At 37.4% G+C, this 21,983-nt stretch overlaps 3 protein-coding genes across 3 annotated transcripts in view; all 3 read left to right on the forward strand.

The window, feature by feature from the left end:
• The first annotated feature begins 1,721 nt into the window (after positions 1–1,721).
• LOC140933882 (GFP-like fluorescent chromoprotein cFP484) lies at positions 1,722–4,788 on the forward strand. The gene is made up of 4 exons (XM_073383548.1): positions 1,722–1,855; positions 2,737–2,955; positions 3,353–3,565; positions 4,538–4,788. The coding sequence occupies exons 1-4, from the start codon at positions 1,773–1,775 to the stop codon at positions 4,686–4,688; spliced, it is 666 nt and encodes a 221-aa protein (XP_073239649.1). The 5' UTR covers positions 1,722–1,772; the 3' UTR covers positions 4,689–4,788.
• Positions 4,789–9,903: 5,115 nt separating this feature from the next.
• Positions 9,904–14,852, forward strand: LOC140934788 (GFP-like fluorescent chromoprotein cFP484). Its single transcript, XM_073384355.1, has 5 exons — positions 9,904–9,927; positions 10,044–10,153; positions 11,623–11,841; positions 12,212–12,424; positions 14,536–14,852. The coding sequence occupies exons 1-5, from the start codon at positions 9,904–9,906 to the stop codon at positions 14,684–14,686; spliced, it is 717 nt and encodes a 238-aa protein (XP_073240456.1). The 3' UTR covers positions 14,687–14,852.
• Positions 14,853–21,281: 6,429 nt separating this feature from the next.
• LOC140934789 (homeobox protein notochord-like) overlaps positions 21,282–21,983 on the forward strand; it is a 1,460-nt gene continuing 758 nt past the window's right edge. The window contains exon 1 of the mRNA XM_073384356.1: positions 21,282–21,696. Within this exon, the coding sequence (XP_073240457.1) occupies positions 21,336–21,696 (361 nt within the window). The 5' untranslated portion in view covers positions 21,282–21,335. The remainder of the gene's footprint in view (positions 21,697–21,983) is intronic.

Consider the following 21,983-nt stretch of genomic DNA (forward strand, 5'->3'; position numbering starts at 1 on the left):
AATAATAATAATAATAATAATAATAATAATAATAATAATAATAATAATGATAATAATAATAATAATAATGATAAACAGTAAGCGCGTACCTGTTGACGCAAAATAAGGGATGGGGTGCCCGCCCCCTCTCCCTGGGCGTTAAACAGCTGTTGCAGGTTCGGAGGTCAAAAGCTGGAGATAACAGTTCATCTCATATAATAATCTTATATTTTCTTTGTGTTCTGCACTGGGTTCTGTGTCTCTTTTTTTCATCGATTAATACACTCTCCAGAAGTGCCTATATGTTAAAAAAATCTTTAAACTAAATTATCACATATTACTATCTCAAATTCTTTTTTAGTTGTAGTTAATTAAATAGCCTTCGGCGATTTTGTGAAATCGATAACAAGGTCTTCCCGAAAGTTGTTTAATCACCCGTTAACTGAGCATGTATACCTAATAAAAGATATTTCGTGGTTTGAGCCTAAAACGTGAAATAAATGATAGAAGTGTTTATCGCATTTCTAAAGTTCGGAAAGGTTAAAAATGTTTGGATAACCGTTCCATGCTCACGTTAAAGCCCTGGGCTTATATCAGGTACTACAGGGTCACTCTATAAATAGAAAGAGCAACGGTAGAACTGAAACTCGCTAAAATCGCGCTGAAACGGCCAGAAATGCTACGAACATACCACAGACAAGACAAGCGGACAAGGTAGGTAGTTTTAATGTATTTTTATTTGTACTTTAATGCACTAAATAAGGATCGATAAATTTTTCCATAGAAACTCTTATAACATTTCTACTACGCGGCTCACTCGTAAGCTTTGGGTACCTGTGCTTATATAACTTTATAAGGGGGTATAAAAGGAGGACCTTTCGAAGATCGAGAGATTGTCATTAGTAATCATGTGATAGAATTTGGCTTTGACACTGCAGATGTATTTTTTTTCTACTCGTTATAAAACTAAAAAAAGAGCCTCGATTGTTGGTTGCGATTATAGCCTGACTTTACAAACTTTAAAACAGCATTGCTTTAGAGAAAGAAATGAAGGCCGTCTGCATCTTTGTATCCCCTGTGAATAAGTTGATAAAGGGTGTGGGAACTGCTGGCATTTCACACTGGAACAATTAAAAAAAAAAAACACACACACAATATAAGCCGAAGGAGAACAGAACCGCTCCTGTTCTAAAATCTATGTATCTCTGCATGTACAAATTCTAATTGTTTGTTCGAAGCAATTTTCATTAAAATCGGTTGTGAAAATGACTGTTTGCTACCATATTGTTTCTCAACAATGATGCAATTTAACTGAAGCATACAAGATGATACAAGGTCAGCAAGTTTGACCCCACCCAGTATTTTTACTCTCAGTGTTGATGATATTCATGCTGCATCGGTTTTAGACATGGTATGATAGACATATTGTTCTGCGTACTATATAATGTTAGCTTTGTTTCAAAGGCTTTATGGTTCGTGATTGGTTGAAGTAAATTTCGGGTGTGACATTCAGTTTTATAGCAGCCCTCTCAAAGCCCAGCTGCCATTCACTCTGGTTATTTGGAAGAGAGCAGATCGAAAACAACAAGAGTTGTAAGGTTTAAATCTTACTTCAAGTCTACCATTATGGTAAGTTCTAGACAGGAAAAGCCTTTTACAATGTATTTTATTAATTCTTATTGTTTGTTTTACTCACGACTCAACTTTACTTCCAGTTCTTGACGGATCATTGATCTAGTTTCGCCAAAATTATTTATATTCTGCAGGCTGCAACAAAAGACGTGAAAGATGAAATGAAGATTAAGCTTCATATGGACGGTGACGTTAATGGATACAAGTTCAAGATTGAAGGAAGTGGACAAGGAAAGCCTTACGAGTAAGTAAAAACTGAGTTAAATCATTGTAAGCGTGTTTCTGACCACATTGCTTGAAACTGGTTTGTTTACAAGAGATTTCAGTATACATTTTTGGTTTTGCTTAATTGTGTGTAAGAGATTAACCACCAAAAATTATTCTGACCTGTCTTTCAGCCATAGCACTGTAGACAAAATATGCTGTTTTAGCTTCCTAGCCTTTGATCGTTATGGCAAAGAACTAAAAACCTACGAAAGTCTTAGTAAGAAAACCTTTTAGAAGTTTCTTCCTGACTTTGCCAAGAAATCGATAGCTAAAACTTACCTAACCTCGCCATCTATTTTTCACAAGAATTTACGACTTAAAAACTTTTCTTCAGTTAAAAATGCCAGATCGCAAGGTCTGAGTGAGTTTTGTACGTTTTTTAAAGCCAAGGAGAATTTACTTGAAAAAAAAAACAACCCTTTTTTGTCTCAACATCTATTGTTATTTAGGGTTGAACGACACACCCTGTGAGGTGTGGTCAGATCATGAAGTGTCTTGCCATTTCACCCCTCCCTTTCTACATTATCGTGTGATTTCGGCCATGTTGCTTTTTCCAAAGCAAGCAGTAGGACTGACTCAGTGTGAAATTCTGAGTTGTAAAAACAAGAAAGTCATTTACTCAGACAATACAGTGTTTTAGGATATATATGAAAGCTCACGATCATGTAACCAGGGAAACTGAACTTCCCCGGAATTCGAATTAAGCGGTTTTGAAACCTTGAGTTATGGCCTTTCAAAAGAGAAATACTGGTTTACTTGACGTTGATAAGAAGTGGGCAAAATTGCGGTCGTATGTGCGTTGCATATAAATTCTACGTTTTCTTACTCAGATTTGATTTGTCGTTCATGTTGTTTTAGGGGAGTACAAACTATAAATCTTACAGTTACAAATGGCGGACCTCTTCCTTTCGCTTACGATATTCTCACAGCAGCGTTCGAGTACGGCAACAGGGTATTTACCCAATACCCACCAGACATACCAGACTATTTCAAACAGACTTTTCCTGACGGTTATTCCTGGGAAAGAACCATGGAATTTGAAGACGGCGCCAAATGTGAAGTTAAAAGCGTCATCAGGTTAGTAAAATCTAAAACCTGAGTGCAGTACTCAGTACTCAGTACTTAAGTCTTTTAAGTCGTTGTAGTCCTCCGCCTTTTTCATCTAGCTTTGATATAATTTTTTCGCGGTCTAAATCGTAGATTCGACCAGTTAAAACTATCGTTTTTAGCTTTTCTATCGCCTTCATGCTTTGCTATTACTGGCCATGACAGTGTCATTGTTTTGAAAATGTTTAAACTAGAATTGTAAGGCTCTTTTGCAAACTAGTGTTCGTAAAAAGAAAAAAAAAAAAGGTAAAAAAAAACAACAAATTTTTATCTTTTATTTATGTAGTGCATAAGTTGCTAAGGATGTTTTTGGTATCTTCACATTGTCCCGTATACGTAAAAGTAAATCTCGCCCTTCTTTCATCAGCTTGCCGAAAGCGGGCTGTTTTGAATATAAGATTGTCTTCAATGGGATGGGCTTTCCTCCCAATGGTCCAGTTATGCAGAAGAAGACTGTGAAATGGGAGCCATCTACTGAGATGATGTACATGTATGGTGGGGAGCTGAAGGGTGATGTTAACATGGCCCTGTTGCTTGAAGATGGTAGCCATCACCGATGTGACTTCAAAAGCACTTACAAGTAAGTGTTTACGTCTTAAGTGTTCTGGTGAATCTAACGTAAGCAATAGAAACGTCTTTTGTGCTTGCATACTGATGTACCTCTTGTTTTGCAAAAAAGATGTGATCAAAGTGCGAATTTTTCTTGCTAAAAATCAGGGACACGTAAAGACTGACTGTTTCCCTGAATACGTCAGAAGTATCTCAAATGGATTTCTTTATGCTTTAGAAGTCTGTTTGGTTAATTTGGAGCTGCCGTACAACTATTAATCCAGTGTTCAGATGTCTTAGGGGAACGTTTGGGTCATTTCGAGATTTCTAAGCAATATTCAGTGCTCCTTGAAGTAGAATCTTGCAGAAAAAGGCAGTTTGGGGTTGGGTACCCTTCTGAAGACGTCACCTTAAGCAGAAAAAAATTGATGCAGCATATTTGAAAAGATCGTCCTTAAGCAGTTTAGGAAATTGATAAAAAAGACAGTTAGATTACCCGAGTTTCCATCTCCTAAAACTTTTCCAATTAGTACGTGCTTATTAATAAGGGATAATCGCCCACTTTGCAAAATCTTGTCTGACATTTCAACTATAGTTATATTCCCTTAGTGCCAATTAACAAGCCTGCAGCTAATCAGAGCGCGCATTCTATCTTAAGGCGCTTACCATTTGTCAGAAATGGCTGGCCAGACTAGTCCAATCCTAAGGAGAAATGCACTATTAACCAGGGCTATCCAGCCAGATCAGTTTATTCCTAAATAGTATGCTCGGATATGATGGGCTTTAGTAGAAATTTCGAGGAAAAACTAACTGCTCCTGACTTTAATTTGCAAAGCACCCTTATTTAGTTACTCTATAATAAGGAATAAGCAACAAAAATTCTATCAAGATACCGGAATAATAAGCCGTTAACTTGTAATTTTAGTATTCGGCTAAGATACATGTTCGCGCAACCTGATGATGTACTGTTTTGGGCTGATCTCAGTTCTTTTCTTTTTTGCAGAGCTAAGAAGCCTGGTATTCAGTTGCCGAAATATCACTACATAGACCATCGCATTGAGATTTTGGAGCAAAAAGATAATTACAACCAGGTTGTGCTGTACGAGAAGGCTGCTGCTCGATATTCTCCGTTTCCAGTTAAGGCCGCCAAATAAATAAAAGGCTTAAAGGGCGAAGAGAAAAAAAGTCTTTCTGTTTTTAAGGCATGTGCTCGGAATAAGTTTCGTTACTTTGCATTCAAGAATTCGTTTCTGGATTTTTTAGAGCCGTATAGCTGTAGAGTTCAAGTAAAACAAAAGTAAGTTTTTTCCCTTTTTTTTTTCTTTCTTACTTTTGCAAGATTTTATCATAGAGATAGAGTTTGTTAAACTCACTTGTAAACAAATACAATAAGAATACTGTTTGGTAGCTGGCTATTAAACTTGTTGCAGAATTCGGGCTTTGTGGAGGTTCATTTGTTTTGTTTGTCCGGCTTTAATTGTTTGAATGTGTTTTTCTGCGGACTTGGAGAGTGACTTTTTTTAGCAACATATCAGTTAATTTCTTCCCTTGGTTTTTGGAATGCATTGTGGTTGCTTCTGAAAATCCTGTTTCGATTCTTTTGAGACATTTCAGCCGCTTTAAATAATCGGATTTCTAATATATCTGTTACTGGCAGCGGAGAGATATTTACCTTCAACCGGCTTCTGCCGTTAGCTGAAAGCCAAAATATACCCTTAAAAATTAACAGCCACCGCATAGAGACCCTCTTTTAAAACAGTGGTTATACTGAAAGGAAAGGCTGGATGTGATCTTATCGTTTTCTATATTCCTCCAAGGATATCCCATCTCTCTCTCTCTCTGACTAAAACGTGTCATTAAAAAACACGTTCAACTAACAAATAACCCTGTAATGATGTTTTCAACAGAAACTGTGCTCTTGACCGGTTACTCATCAGATTTTTGAACATGCTTCCACACAAACCGTACGTGAGACCATTTGACTTATGAAGAATTTTAAATGTGTGGTTCCCTCATAGCAAAGGCCTGCCATCGAAGGAAGGAGACAGTTTACATTTCAGACTGGAACAAATTACTTCATGTAGAAACCAAAGCAAAACAGAGCTTCTGTAAAAGCTATGTACTTTCGCATGTATAAAATCTAACAATTCATTTGTTTTATCGAGGTTTGATGCCACATTGAAGCTTTTAGTTTTTTGACCGAAATATTAAAGTATGGTTTACTCTATGAAAACGACAAATTTTTGACCTGCTTTTTTTTCGTTTACTCTGCTCGTGAAATGTATGTAATTAACAATAATCATGTCTAATAATTTATATCTAATCAGTGTTCTCACTGTCCTGTGAGTGATCTATGAACCCGAGGAATTCAATTTAGTTGATTCAATTTTTTGAAATGTTAAAAAACTTTATTCTAAATTGAACCTGTATCTTTGACCTGTCTCTTTCGCCTGTGGCACCGACTGAGCAATTGCGCACATCGTAGATCGCACCTGTCCATAGACTGCGACACCACAGAGGTCCACAAAGACCGTAACGACCGTTTGTATGTTTGACTTTAGAGGAAAAATGTTTGTGAATATCGATAAGGTTCAGATAATCGTAATACGCAATACGTTATAACTTTGCTTAAAGAGGCAGACGTGATAACATTTCTAAGGCTTTCTCAGTGTCTTACGGCCGTCTAAACATTCATGTGGTGAATATATATCAGTATATTTTCAAAAGAGTCGCCATAATTGTAATTTGGGGGATAAAAGACTACTGTGTACTCAGAAAATCATTTTTGCAGTTAGAAACGCCGAAAATATTCATTTGAAGGCATGCAGGTGTTTGTTTGGGCGGAGTTACGTAAGAAGATTAGATTAATACACATTCCAGAAGTGCCTATATTTAAAAAAAGCTGTTGAAACTAAATCATCACATATTACTAATCTCAAACTCTTTTTTAGTTGTAATTAAATAGCCGTCGGCGTTTTCTAACAAGGTCTTCTGATCAACTGAGCACGTATACCTCGTGGTTTGAGCCTAAACTAAAATGTAAAGCAATGAAATAAAATATGAGTGCATTGCAAAAGAAATTTCTAAAGTTCAGAAAGGCTAAAAATTTTGGATAACCGTTGCATGCCCACGTTAAATCCATGGGCTTATATATAACTTCATAAGCGGTTTGGGGTGGGGGGCTTATATCCGGTGGGTGCATATAAGCGAAATAGAAACAAAAACATTTCTAAAGGACGCGATAAGACATTTATCGTGCGTCACTCCAAAACATTGGAGTTGAACAGAAGTGTTAGAAACGAGTAGTGGAAACAGGGAGATATTTGTTCCCAAGACTCCCGAACACTTTTCTTGCACTCTGTATGAAACGCTTCGCAACAAATTTTTTCATGATAAAATCATTAAAAAATATAACTTTTGTAACGATTTCGATGTAAAATCAAAAATTTTGTTCCTATTTAACAATATTGATCCATTTATTTGTAAATCAGTTTCTGCTTTTATTTTTGAGATTATGGATTGTAGGCGCTATCATGTAATTTCCAAAGTGATTTAACCAATTAATTAACTATTTACTTTTGTAGAGAATAGGCAATGACGATGTATGTAAATGGAATATCTTAATAAATTGTTTTTGTCGTTGTTGTTGTTGTTACTTGACAACGTCGTGAAATGTTTAGATTTCCGGTCATGTAACTTACGCTGTGTTTTACTGATGTTAACTTCACAACAATCCCAGCAACAGTTTTGTAGACAACCTTGGACATAAGAGATCGAGCTAATCTATCCTTATACGGGAAAAAAGACTTGATGTTACGACCAGCTCTGTGATTGACGCTTTCTATTTGCCGGGTGCTGCCCTGGTGCTTGGTCATCAGCGGGACAGAAAAAAAGCCTGAAAAAGCATTTCTGTTTGCAAACCTTTGTTGCTTTAATTAACATCAACGATCGTATTCAGTATAATTAATAAGATCTCACTTAACTGTTAACTTTTCATTTCTCAGTTAAGTACAAAATTTTTGGCCAATTATCAGTGAACTACTAACCCCACTGGCACCCTCTTTTTTCAACAAAGTTCATCAAAAGTCACGTGAAACTACACGTGAAATCTGACGCTCAGAAGGTGAATTTGCCCGTGACACACCCCAGAAGGTATCCGGTAACCTTATTACACTCTCCAGAAATACCTATTTTTATATATCATTTCTATGTGCGATGAAAACATCATAAATCTCAGTGCCTCTTATGTTGAAAATATTCTAAATTGTTATGCATCCGAACTCTAATTAAACTCTAATTAAACTTTCTTACCATACGAGTGGCGTAGAAGCCGTACGTAGCCAAGTAATTTTTCTTTTATGATAATATTCAATTGTTCCTTTCTTTCTTACTTAACTTTTATTTTACTTTTTTTTTTTCATTTGTTATTGTTTTGGTACTGAAATCTTCATGTCGAAGATAAAGTCAATAAAGTCTATAAAGTTGTATTAAAAGTTTAAAAAATTATCACATATCTCAAATATTGCAAAAATGCAGACGGCACGAATTTCTGTGTAACAAATTTGTGCCGTCTGAGTTTGTCTTTAGGCAATCTACTGTGCTACACAGCCGTTTTTAGTGTCGTCACGCAACGCTCCTCCTTCTAAGTTGCAGGCTTAACATAATTAGTTAATTCATATTTGATTATTAAACGATTAATAAAAGAGTTTTTAAAACGTGTTATGGTTTTGGCATTTTTAAGTGACCCTGCCATGCGAGTGTATATCTAGTGAGTCATGTATATTACAAAATAGGATTTGACCCATTACCTACTAAGCTAACACAAGAGCCATTATGGCTCTTGGCTAACACTGTTACAACCATGCATGGATAGTTATTTCGGGGGAGGGGGGTGGGTGGGAGTGTGCCGCTACATTTACGCTATTACCAAAATCGAAACCTTTAAAGCAAGTATCCTCCACTGATTTACATTTTAATGTCACTGAGTTGAGCTAAATTAATTCAAGACCAATGCATTCATATCTGTATTAAAATTTAAGTAACCATTCAGAACAGGCCGAAAAACCTACAGATGCAATGATTTGGTATCACATGCGTTACACGTTAAAACGTAAGCAAATCAACTGACGTCATGTGACGTCTCAGCCTGGCTTTGATCTTAACTTGTTCCCAGTCTCTCGGACGTTTGTACACGGAAAAATGCAGTTTTTCGATGGTCAAAATCGAAAGATTTTTTTGGAGGACACATTTTGGAACTTCAGAAATATTAAATACCCATATTGAAGGACCAAAAACAGTGAAAAGAATTTCGTGTCATACACTTTAACTGAGCACGCAAACTCAGTTATAAATACCGCGTGGTTTGAGCCTAGACTGATCAATGGCCGTTTTGGAGGACACATTTTTGAACTTCAGAACTATTAACTACACATATTGAAGGACCAAAAACAATGAAAAAAATTTCGTGTCATGTACACTTTAACTGAGCACGCAAACTCATTTTTAAATACCGCGTAGGTTGAGCCTAGACTGATCAATGGCCGTTTTCACGGCAATAAAGACAGATTATCTGTCTGAGACGGATAATCCATCTTCAAAAAGTCCGTCAAAATTGATTGTGCATCCGAAATTAAGACCGTTTCGTTTTCAAATTAAGACGTCTTATCTGTCTAACGGTCAATGTAAACCAATGATCATGAAATAATTTAGAAGTGCTAACATTTCAACTAAAAGAAATTTCTTAAGTTCAGAAAGGTATACAAATTTTTGGATAACTTTTCCATGATATTCGGCCGGTCTTTCTACAAATTTACTTACGATTTTCGGGCACTGTGTTTTTCACATTTTTCCACCAAATTATTGGGATTACAGTCGACTCCCGATAATTCAAACTCTCTAGGGAAATTCTAAAACACAAAACACTCCTGTTCTAAATTAAAACACATGTATCTCTGCGTGTACAAAATGTAATTGTTTGTTCGAGGCAAGTTTTTTTTTTCAGTTCAAGTCTGAAAATGACCGTTTGCCACCATATCGTTGCCCTACATGAAATTTAACTAAGCATACAAGGTGATACAAGGTCAGCAAGTTAAACCCCCTTTTTTTACTCTCACTGTTGATGATATTTATGCGGCATAGGTTTTACTGAGATATGGTACGATAGTGATATTGTTCTGAGCATATATAATGCTACCTTTGTTTCTAAGGCTTTATGGTTCGTGATTAATTAAAGTAAATTTCGGGGTGCGACATTCAGTTTTATAGCAGCACTCTCAAAGCTGAGATCCCATTCACCCTGGTGATTTGGAAGAGAGCAGATCGAAAACAACAAGAGCTGTAAGGTTTATATCTTACTTCAAGTCTACCATAATGGTAAGTTCTGGACAGGAAAAGGTTTTGCAATGTGATTTTATTAATTCTTATTGTTTGTTTTACTCACTACTCAACTTTACTTCCAGTTCTTGACGGATCATTGATCCAGTTTCGCCAAAATTATTTATATTCCGCAGACTGCAACAAAAGACGTGAAAGATGAAATGAAGATTAAGCTTCATATGGACGGCGACGTTAACGGGTACAAGTTCAAGATTGAAGGAAATGGACAAGGAAAGCCTTACGAGTAAGTAAAAAAAGTTAAATCATTGAAAGCAGGCTTCAGACCACATTGCTTCAAACTGGTATGTTCAGAAGAGATTTCAGTATACATTTTTGGTTTTGCTTGAGTGTAAGAGATTAAAGGGGCTGTGTCACGGTAGTCCAGTTCATTTTGTTTAATTTTGCCAATTACTCGCCTTCAATCGCTATGGAACTTAAAGTAAGCAAAGAAATTACATGTAAATGACAAAATCAGAGATCCGAGACAAACAAACGTACCTCCTGAGCATTATGTTTGAAGTTGCAAGCAGCAGGGATCAACTTTGAAAAACAAGTGTTGGGCTGAATAGTTTTCAAAAACCCTAATTTCAATCCGTTTCAATCTTCGTCAGTTTTGCCCATCCGTGGCATCTGTTTTTTCTGTTATGTTATTTTAACTTTCCTTTAAAGTTTTAAGCGGTTATTTTTATGTTTCTCTTAATTTAACGGGCATTTTGTAATTTCCTAATTTGGCTGAATTTCGTGACACAGCTCCTTTAACCACCAATATGTCTTGGTTTATTGTCAAAATATCTAATGTTATATGAGACTGAACGCGACACACCCTCTGAGTTGTGATCAGACAGGTAACGAAGTGACTCGACATTACCCCCCTCCCTTTCTACATTATCATGTGATTTCAGCCATGTTGCTTTTTCTCAAGCAAGCAGTAGGACTTACTCAGTGTGAAATACTGAGTTATAACAACAACAAAGTCATTAAATCAGACAATAGAATGTTTTAAGATTTAAATGACTAGGGAAACTGAACTTGCTTTTAGCGGTTTTGAAACCTTGAGTTATGGCCTTTCAACAGTGAAACAAGATTTTTACTTGACGTTGAACCGGGGGGATAGGATAGACAGGATAGCTATGCTGATATATAGACACCCTTATTAATAAAATTCAAAAAGGTTAATCTTAATCCAATGTATTGTAACCTTTATTTTTCTACTTATTTATATATTTATCTATTCGTATTATTGTCCTTTTAACCTCTTTTTGCTTGGTGTTGTAAATCTCTTTAATTTCCTTGTTAAATATCGTTAACTCTCGGACGTACACTCAAATTCATATCCCCACCGTGGTATGGGGGGGGGGGGGGGTACAAGTTGCATGGAGCCCCTCTCCGGAGTTTTTGATATGTTGCTAGCAGTATTTTGAAACGATTTTACCTTTATATAGTGAAAAGCCTTTGATCTTCGTAACAAGATGAGGTATATTTTAGGGGTGGTGCAGGCAGGGTATGTGTTTAATGTATTTCTTTGCTTTTTAATAAAATTGTTGTTGTTGTTGTTGCATATGAATTCTCCGTTTTCTTACTCAGCTTCGATTTGTCGTTCTGTGTTTTTAGGGGAACACTGACCGTAAATCGTGCCGTCAAAGGGCGGGCGTCTGTAAGGTTTTTCCACTCAGCTTTGATTTCCTGTTCTTGTTGTTGTTGTTTTTTTTTAAGGGGAACACAAACTATAAATCTTACAGTTACAAATGGCGGACCTCTTCCTTTCGCTTACGATATTCTAACAGCAGCGTTCGAGTACGGCAACAGGGTATTTACCCAATACCCACCAGACATACCAGACTATTTCAAACAGACTTTTCCTAATGGATATTCCTGGGAAAGAATCATGGAATTCGAAGACGGCGCTAAATGTTTAGTTAAAAGCGTCATCAGGTTCGTAAAATCTAAAACCTGCAGAACTCAGTACTGAAGTCTTTTAAGTCGTTGTAGTCCTCCGCCTTTTTCATCTTCGATATTAATTTTTGGAGTCTAATCATAGATTCCGCCAGTTGAAACTATCGTTTTAGCTTTTCTATCGCCTTCATGCTTCGATATTACTGACCAGGATAGTGTCATTGTTTTAGAAATGATTAAACTAAAACTGATGTAAATCTCTTTTTCAAAAAAGTGTTCGTAGGAATAACAAAAAAGAAAAAAAACGAAATGTTTAAGTTTTATGATGTAGTACATAAGTCGCTAAGAATGTTTTTGGTATCTTCACATTGTAGCGTACACTTAGTGAATCTCTCCCCTCTTTCATCAGCTTGCAGGAAGCGGACTGTTTTGAATATAAGATTGACTTTAATGGGATGGGCTTTCCTCCCAATGGTCCAGTTATGCAGAAGAAGACTGTGAAATGGGAGCCATCCACTGAGATGATGTACATGTGTGGTGGGGAACTGAAGGGTGATGTTAACATGGCCCTGTTGCTTGAAGATGGTAGCCATCACCGATGTGACTTCAAAAGTATCTACAAGTAAGTGTTTCAATACTTCTTTAAGTATTCTGTTGAATCTAACGTAGGCAATAGAACACGTTTTTCGTGTTTGCATAGTGATGTACCTCTTGTTTTGCAAAAAAGATGTCATCAAAGTACGAATTTTTTTCTTGCTTAAAATCAGAAGCACCCAATGACCGATCGTTTGTAATACGTCGGATGTGCCTCAAAAGGATTTCTTCATGCTTTAGAAACCTGTTTGGTTAATTTGGAGCTGCCGGCGTAAGAACTATTAACAGCAGGCAAAGTGTGTCCGGAGTGCAAGCTTTAATCTGTGGGGCACGAGGTCCATGCAAGGACAGAGCAACCGGCTCTTGTGCAAAAATGTACTTATACAATCAATCTGCATAAGTGAAGAGTAGAACTATTTTTGACACGGTCAGAACCATAGAAGACGTTATGGAATTTTCAAAGAGATACTGACAGTATTGACTGAAGAATGCCTTTAGACCATCTCTTATTCAATGGGTCAACACCAAGAGAGGATAAAGGGGACAGAGAAGGCATCCTCCATACACACCCTATTTCATAGGTAATTCGTCTCGAGTTATTTTTAAGACCACAGATCCCAAGGGGGATTAGACAACAGCCAGTCACATAGCGCGAATGTGTTCCGCGTGGATGACCCACGCTTAGAGCCACGCGTCCTTCACGAATTGAGGCAGGAAAAAATGGCGAAAGACGCGGAGAGCAATATTGCTTTTCGTTTTGTCGATGAAAACGACTAAAGAGAGATTTCTGCTAAAGCTGTGTCAGCGAAACGGAAATTAAAAAAGAATCGCCCTTCCTCTCTTGTATAGAGCTAACAGTAAAGAATCGCAAAAAAGAATCGCCCTTCCTCTCTTGTATAGAGCTAACAGTACAGCAGGGAAATCCATAACACAGTGAATATTCTCTCAGGAACATTTATAATTTACAGTTTGGAGAGAGCAATTTCTGGCTTGATATTTATTCTTTTATTAGTCTTTTATTATTCAACAAAAATAACACTTGGCGTCCTATAATAATAATGATAATAATTTAATAACTTCTAGAGCGCTATTTACATTCACTGATCAACAGCGCTTAACAACTTAAAAAAACTACAATAAAATTCAAATTTGTAAAACTAATTACATGTACATGAATATTACTTGCTACTTGCTTTATTGTACAAACGACCGGTTTCAATAGACCGGCGAAATTTCTCATTTTATTAAAGCACTGAGGTTACGATAACTTCGAGTTAAACTGATTTCACGGGTTGTCAAAGAGTCGAGCGATTCCCTTTTCCCAGGTGAGCGCCGACTCATTTCGCTTCAATATTCAGAAATGCTCTCGATCTCTTTACGCATTCCTTGCCTTTCGCCCGACATGTTTTGCATGGCGTTTAGTCATGCGAAACCTCCACGAAACATCCACGCAGCGCGCGAGGTAACTTTATCCCGATTCTAAAAATAACTCGAGACGAATTACCTATGGAATAGGGTGTGTATGGGGGATGCCTTCTCTGTCCCCTTTATCCTCTCTTGGTCAATCCTCTCTTGGTCAACACTTTTTACAAGAATATCTCGAGTTGTGTCTTAAACAATAGCTTTTCAGCTTCACCCTTTGCAGTTGAAAGAGGAGTAAGACAGGGAGACCCTCTCTCCGCTTGCCGTTATTTATGATAGCATTAGAAGAGAGAAGGGGAAAAACCCTAACACAGATGTTTTTTTCATCTATCCCCTCTGATCCTAAACATATCTCAAAGCTTTTCTCTCGGCTCTCGTAACCACTAAGTAAGGCCTGCAGACTAGGGGATTGGTGTTAACTTGCAGGCTTGTAAAACCGGATCTCAAAGGGGGGTAGTTTCCTTAGCTTCACAGCTGTTTTTATGGTCGTCACGCAACTCTCCTAACGGCTGCGAAGGAAACTAAAAGGGAGGAGGAACTTAATCATTACACACTCATCGGAGGAGATTAATATAGAGGGTGATTATTATTTGTCATGTTAATAAACTTCGGAAGCCGTTAACTTGGTAACTACGATATTCTGCTAAAATAAATGCTCGCGCAACCTGATGAAGTACTTTTTTGTGGTATTGATCTCAGTTCTTTTCCTTTTTGCAGAGCTATGAAGCCTGGTATTCAGTTGCCGAAATATCACTACATAGACCATCGCATTGAGATTTTGGAGCAAAAAAATAATTACAACCAGGTTGTGTTGTATGAGAAGGCTGCTGCTCGATATTCTCCGTTTCCAGTTATGGCCGCCAAATAAATAAAAGGCTTAAAGGGCGAAGAGGAAAGAAGTCTTTCTGTGTTTAAGGCATAAGTACTCGGAGTTAGTTTTTTGTTGCTTTGGATTCAGGAATTCGTTTTTAGATTTGTTATAGTATAGCTGTGGAGTTCAAGTATAACAAAATAAGTTTTTTCTTTTATGTTTTTTTCATTTTGTTTTTCTTTCTTATTTTTGCAAGATTTCATCATAGAGATAGAGTTTGTTAAACGTACTTGTAAACAAATACAATAAGAATACTGTAGCTGGGAATGTTGAACTTGTTTCAGGATTTGGGCCTTATGGAGACTCCTTTGTTTTGTTCGTTTGCTCGTTGGTTTTTACTGCGGGCTTGGAGAGTGACTTTTTTCGTTATTTACTGTCCACATATCAGTTAATTTCTTCCCTTGGTTTTTGGTGGATTCAAGATTCAAAATGAGACAGTCACTCAGTTTGAGAAAGACAGTCAGTCACCTTCTCCATCCGATCCTTCAGTTATTTAACTTCTTTCTTAAAATGAATTAAAACCCCTAAATTGCTTCAAGTTTCTGTTATTATTATTATTATTATTATTATTATTATTTAGCTACAATTTGTCACTTAGATAGTGGCAAAATTGCTTTTTGCGAGCGTGTCCTTCGTGTCTTGAATTGTTTCGATGCTTATGGACTCTATTTGATTCATTTCAGCCGCTTTTTCCACCCCTGAAACGTTGTTAGAGCGGGCTTTAACCGATGGAAACTTTAAACTTTTCCAAAATAAGTAATTGAGTTTCTATTTACTATCTGTTAATCGCAGCAGAGAGATATTTACCTTTAATCGGCTCCTGCCGTTAGCCATGAAAAAGCCAAATGTCTCCATCGCATAGAGACTCTTTTTTAAAACAGTGGTTAGTATATACTGAAAGGGAAGGCTGAATGTGATCTTATCATTTTCTATACTCCTCCAAGGGTATCCCATATCTCTATCTCTCTGACTGAACGTGTCACTAAACATCTAGGAAATATATATTATCAGTAAAATCCAACTACTGGTCTATTATCAATGCTGCGTTCTGATTGGTTGAGCTACTACTAGGCTATATGTAATAGCCCATGTAGTAGCGAAAAGAGCCGGATTTTTGGCGGCAAAAAAAGGATTAAAGTCTTACTTTGGAGGTTTATGGAAAGGAATAACTGTCGTGAAGTGGTGAGGAAAGTAGGTTAGCGTTCGCGACAATTTAAGCGCTTACCGGTGATAACCGTGACTGGAAGTTTTTCGTTGAAAGTCATAACAGTAGACGGTTCCCATTAATCAGATATAATACACCATGATATATGTTTTAAAAAGGTGGCGGGGGGAGGGTGAATTTTTTCGGGGGGGGGGGAATCCAGTTCCAGAGTAATTTTTTTTTGGGGGGGGGGGTAATTTTTTTGGGGAGTAATTTTTTTGTCCGTATTTAATAAAGAGGTTTGACTGTGCAACTTGTCTGTCAACATCCAATTTTACATATCTTATAGAATACACTTACCGAAAAAGACTGTAATCAGTCGAACATACTGTAAAGGTCTGTAAATAAACCTAAGGAAGAAAATAACCCTTAAACGTCAATGTCATTATTTAGCTGTACATACCGTGAAAAGCAAAGGCAAAAGGAAGCGAGCTGATGTTAGAGACCTTTAGCATCAGGCAAACAGCAAAAACCGCAGTTTGCAGTTAGGCGTTTGCAGTTTAGCGTTGCCAAGATTTCAAATTTTAGCAAGGCGTTCAGTTCAGTTCAGTTCAGTTCAGTTCATTTTTATTTAGCCAAAATATAATACAATACAAGAATACATATAGGAATTGTAAGGTAGCAAGGGAGCCAAGAAGAAACCAGAAGGTTTATGAAGCCTGGGCTCCCCAGTCTCAAAGAAATAAGCAAAATAAAATGAAATTCGCGGTGTGATGCGTTAAAAATAGGAACTAAACAGAGACTGAGTGAAGTTATGAATTCCGCAAGCAGTAACAAGATAGAAAAAAATTTAACTCTGGATTGGAACAGAATACTTTATTTTGTTAGTACGGCAGAAAGGAAGATAAAATGGATTCCAACCAGGCGTTCAATGTTTAGGGCCGCGGCCATGATGTTTTCATCAAGTGCATCACTTTAATCGCCCACAAATCAGCAATAATTCATTGAATCCAACAAACACACCTCAAACGGATATCAAAAGCTATTTCATACTTTTAAACGCGAGGCTGTACAATTTTTTGTGGCAAACAACCTTGCTGTAAATCACTTACCGCTGGAAGCCGTTTTTGCGGTTCAAACCGGCAAACGTGACCGCAAGGCCGTGGTCACGTGACATTTTGCGGTTTGCGGTTTGCGGTTTTTCCCATGAAAAATCTGATGCTAAAGGTCTCTATTGCAGTGCTGTCAACTCTCCCGGGTAATCCGGGAGACTCCAGATTTTGGAGCGTATCTTCCTGTCTCCAGATTAGAGTACGAAATCTCCCGGATAATGGCCGAAGTTTGCCATTTCTTAAGTAGACTCGACTTTCCGACTATAAAATTTTAACTCTTTTGTGGCAAATTACTTCTTCCCGCACCCCCCACACCCCCACAGCCCCTCCCACTAGTCGCGGTTGCACGTTATAATTCAGTCCTTGGCCCCTTGGAACATCCTCCTCTTGTGCTTGGTAACAACGATTATACAGTTATACAGGTTTCGTCAAGGTCAATATCAAGGTCATGGTGTAAGTGCATGAGTGCAAGTCCTGACAACCGCTCATCAGACATCAGACATTCCATGGCTTCAGCTCCTCCCGTTCAGCTTCAGCTTCTCATTTTCAGTTTCACTGGATTTGACTGGTTGATGGAAAGACGTTATCGACCGAGTTGTCGCCAAAGTTGTCCACCAGCTGAGAAAGTAGAGACGATCACGTGTTTTTCAATCTGTGCGCACCGATCGCCTTTGGCGCGGGAAATATTGCTTAGCAAGCAGAGGCGAACAGATCATAGGACGGACCCCCCCCCCCCCCCCCCGCCCCACCCCCAATCAAAAACTCCTGGATCCGCCACTGTCTTGAGAGTTTCGAACTGCATTACTTCTTCTTAATGTCTAATACTCACGACGAAAATTCCACTGTGCGCGAACACAAATCTACGGTGGCCCACAGGGGACATACTGCAAATAAAAAAGTTGCTGCAAATTAAATAAAGTTGCTGCAAATTAACTAAAGTTGCTGCAAATAAAAAATAATTGCAGCAAATAAAAAAAATAGTTGCTGCAAATTAAGTGACAGGAAAGTATGCGCACGCAGTGATGGGAAGAGGAGGACTCAGTATAGTTGTAAGGAAGTAAAAGACAGACCTGCACAGACTCCCAATGTGGTTTTTGTGGTTGTGTTGAATTATTAGCTGCCTTTAAGTTACATTTTTGCACTCAAGCATGTCTTTTGTAGGACATGATCGGAGGTCTTAAACTGTTTTTTTAGCACTGCAGAGGCTGAATTTTTATTAGACCTGTACTGTAGACTCCAGTTTGCCATCAATGTCTTTTTAGGATCTTTTACCGCTGGGTTATACGTTGTAACGAAACGCAATAGTCTCTCTTTATTTTTTTGTTTGTTTTTTTTTTAGCCCCGATCAGTGTCTTGAGTCAAGGTTGACCCCTGACAACGACCTTTCTATATCTGGTTTAGGATATTCGTGTGCTTCGAGTTCGCAAGGTACTCTTCAAATGTATGTTTTTTTTATGGACTTTTTTCTAATCTATCTTATTTCTTCGCCTTTAATGAAACTTTTATCCCCGAGGGGTGGAACGAGGTAAAGTGTGTATATTGAAAGGTTTTAGTCGGCTTATAGTGGGATTTGATGTCCAATGAAGATGGATTTCTCTGTGAGATGTTCTCCTTTGAAAACTATTGTATCAGGGAAAGTTATTTCTTTATTTCATATTTCGGCCGTGTGCTTAATTTTTTAGATGGGATTTGTTAGTTTCTTTAATAAAATTTGGATTTTTTCTGTTACAGTCCCAAAGAAAGGAAACGTCATCAATGAAACGTTTCCATTGGTATCACTATGTTGGATTAGGTTTGTTTCAGTCTCCACCTTGTAGATATTTGCAAAGGACACTGCTGTTTTTATGCCCAATGCAACTCCATGGATTGGAAGATAATTGTTTCCATTGAACTCAAATAAGTTTTCTGTTACTGAGGATTAGGCCAAGCTTTTCGTGAGTGGGCCTTGGACACAACTATTAGTCCTCCTCTTCTCATCAGTGCATGCGCATACTTCCATTCCTGTCATTTACTTTGCAGCAACTGCTTTTATTTGCAGCAACAATTTATTTTATTTGCTGCAATTATTTTTTATTTGCAGCACTACTTTTTATTTGCAGAAACTTTATTTAATTTGCAGCAACTGTAATTTATTTGCAGCAACTTTATTCAATTTGCAGCAACTTTTTTATTTGCAGCATGTCCCCTGTGGGCCACCGTACAAATCAGCAGGGGCACCCAACGACGGTTTCCTCCTGAACGCATTAAAAACACTTTTTTGGTTATCCAAAGTCCTTTTAGATCTCTAGAAAAGCATTCTAAGCGACGCTGTAAAATCTGTTCTGGGAACTTGAGTCTTTTTCGAAATTACAAGGGCTTGAGAATTATTTTCCCGAAAATTTTTGAAGAAATTTGACGCATCGCGAAAGTGAGACATTTTCTAATTCCTCTCTCCACGTCATTTTTAAATCCGAAAATTTTAGGTTTCCTTTTTTCTATGAAAAATAGCCTAACTTGGGAGGTAAAATGCGTAAATTAAACTTCAGAAAATCGTAGGGAATCTAGTAGATAAGCTTCGAAAATTGTAGTACTTTAATGGAACGGTCATCAAGACATTTTCAGCCGTCCTCAAGTAGTAGAAAATTCTAGGCAATATTCCCTTTTAGCTACGGGCAAACAGACGCAACAACCCCCAACATTGTTTCGGGCGGGCCAGCAATGTTGGGAGTTGTTGCGTCCGTTTCCACGTAGCTTAACAATAGTGGATACTGTCCTTTCGATGAAAGAAGTTCTCAGAAACATGTCCTCTATTGAAACGAAATGTGTTGCTATTGGGAATGAGCAAACTGAAATTTATTTAATCAACAGAATTGATTGCCGAGCACCATCAATTGACGAGAGAATATGATGTTTCACTTAGCCGGAGATGTGAATTTAAGGACTGAAGCTAATCAAGATGCCACCAACAATTTTAAGAGAAATTCCCTTGTTAGTAGTCATTGCCGCCATAACAGTGTTTCTCTTTCATATTTCATTGAATTAAACTCACATTAGCCTTGGTCGATAAATATTTATAGCACACGTTAATTAAAAATTTAACGAATAAAATCAGCATGAGGCAGCACTCATTAAAATAGGAACTCTTTAATATCATGAATCGTCAAATTTGATCTTTTGCTGTTGTTATAATTAGTTCAGGTTAAGGCTGTTTAATGATCGCATGTCGTGATAAGTTTTACATTTTTACGCTCTTTATTTTTTGTTTTACAACTTTCGTTAATTTTACATATTTTTCTTTTTTTAACTCATAAACGGAAAATTAGGTTTTATCAGTTTTCTTCCATTGAATTTGAGCTACGATCTTTTTAAGTTGCCAGCCTGTCGGACTTCTCTGTTTTTCTTTATGATAAAAAACTGTTAGTATTTTTCGGTGTTGCCATTGTTTCGTTTCTATAAACAAGCTTGTTTTTGTTCTAATGAAAACTGTTACCTCCTTTATTAAATAGGGAAGCCGTTATTAAAGATTGCACCCCGCGGTGCAGATTAATTTACTTCCTACAGTCCGCAAAACAAGACTCTCTAAAATGATTTTAAATTTCCCAGTTCTTGTTGTTTGTAAAAAGGATTTTCCAAATTAAACGAATTCTCGCTATTCTTGAAGAAATAAAGGCTACAACTTATAAAGCGTTGCTTTAAAATGATATTAAGGAGTCCTTGTTGGCCGGAGAGAGGCCGATGAGACCTTCACAATTAATCAAAACTTCTTTATATATAATCTGTTGGTTTCCTTCTTCCGTCGCTTGTTAACCTTAAGTTGACCTTGCAAATCCATTACAGTGCTTCAAATTTGTTATAACTTATGACTGCAATAATCAGGAAACCTTTAACACATTTTAACCGTAGTATGGTTTAACATCCGATTCAGATGAAGATAGTCTGTGGGCTTGGGATTCCTCTATAAATTGTATCAAAATAACCGGGGTTTTTTAACAGATTACCGCGCTTTTTCAATCATGCCCATTGTTTGAAATCGAAATAGGTAACTTGCTCTGAATTATTATCTTTCCCGTTCACAGTTATATGTTGTGATGGAACGGATAGGCGTAATTAAAAAAGTATAACTAGTATAATAAGTATTTTCCTTTGCAGTATTCCAATGATACATCAGCATGCCTACTGATTAATTGCATCAAATTGTATTGTAATTTGTATAATTTCCCAATAAAGTGCTCCATATTTAGTTAAGTCACAAGGGGTAGAAATAGGTTATTAGTTATTAGTTCTTATTGATGGGCATTGGTGCGCACTATAAATTAAAACATCCGAAGTTTTCGTTGTTTATTTAGCACTCAAGGGAAGAAAAAGAACCGAGCTATCGTTCTCTCAGTCAACAAATTTTTTCTTTCCCGAGATGCAGCCTTACCGTAATGTAGCCACAACTCAGTTTTTGCCCATTTATTGGAACTGTCAGCAGTGTTTGTGCGAAAACTGCCTGAAGTCCCCCCGTCAAGAATCAAGTTCGTGTGTGGTGTCGGATAGCACTCAAAAGCCTTCATTCTCTATTGAATCCTTGTTAAGCAGAAAGAACGGACCAAAAACTGACCAATGTATGGTAAGTCCGTCTTTGAAGATGAGCGGAGTCCCCAGTAGTACTACTAGACAGCTCCCTAACGATGCTACCGAACTATTACATGGCTACCTTGCACATTTCCGACATCCGCCGAGCTTTGCTCAAGTACCCCTGTTTGGAAGAGGAAACTTCCATGCAAATGGTGAGTTGACTAATTGGCGTGAAATCCTAAAAAATACATTTGGTTAGTTTGTTGGGTTTGATTTTATGATAATACCCTAGTTTTTATTATCACGCGGTGACAGGTGACAGAGAACAGCTAGCTAGGAGAGAAAGATGCGAGAGGAATTGAATCCCAGAGTTTATCCTAAGCCACGCAAATTTACTTTTGCGGGATTCACCGAAATAGATCCATGACAGTCAAATCTATCTTTCTTTCCTATTTGGAATTAGAATTCAGAGGCGGTGCACCGTGATAATTTTATTGTA

The sequence above is a fragment of the Porites lutea genome, chromosome 4 (assembly GCF_958299795.1).
Source record: "Porites lutea chromosome 4, jaPorLute2.1, whole genome shotgun sequence".
Lineage (NCBI taxonomy): Eukaryota > Metazoa > Cnidaria > Anthozoa > Scleractinia > Poritidae > Porites > Porites lutea.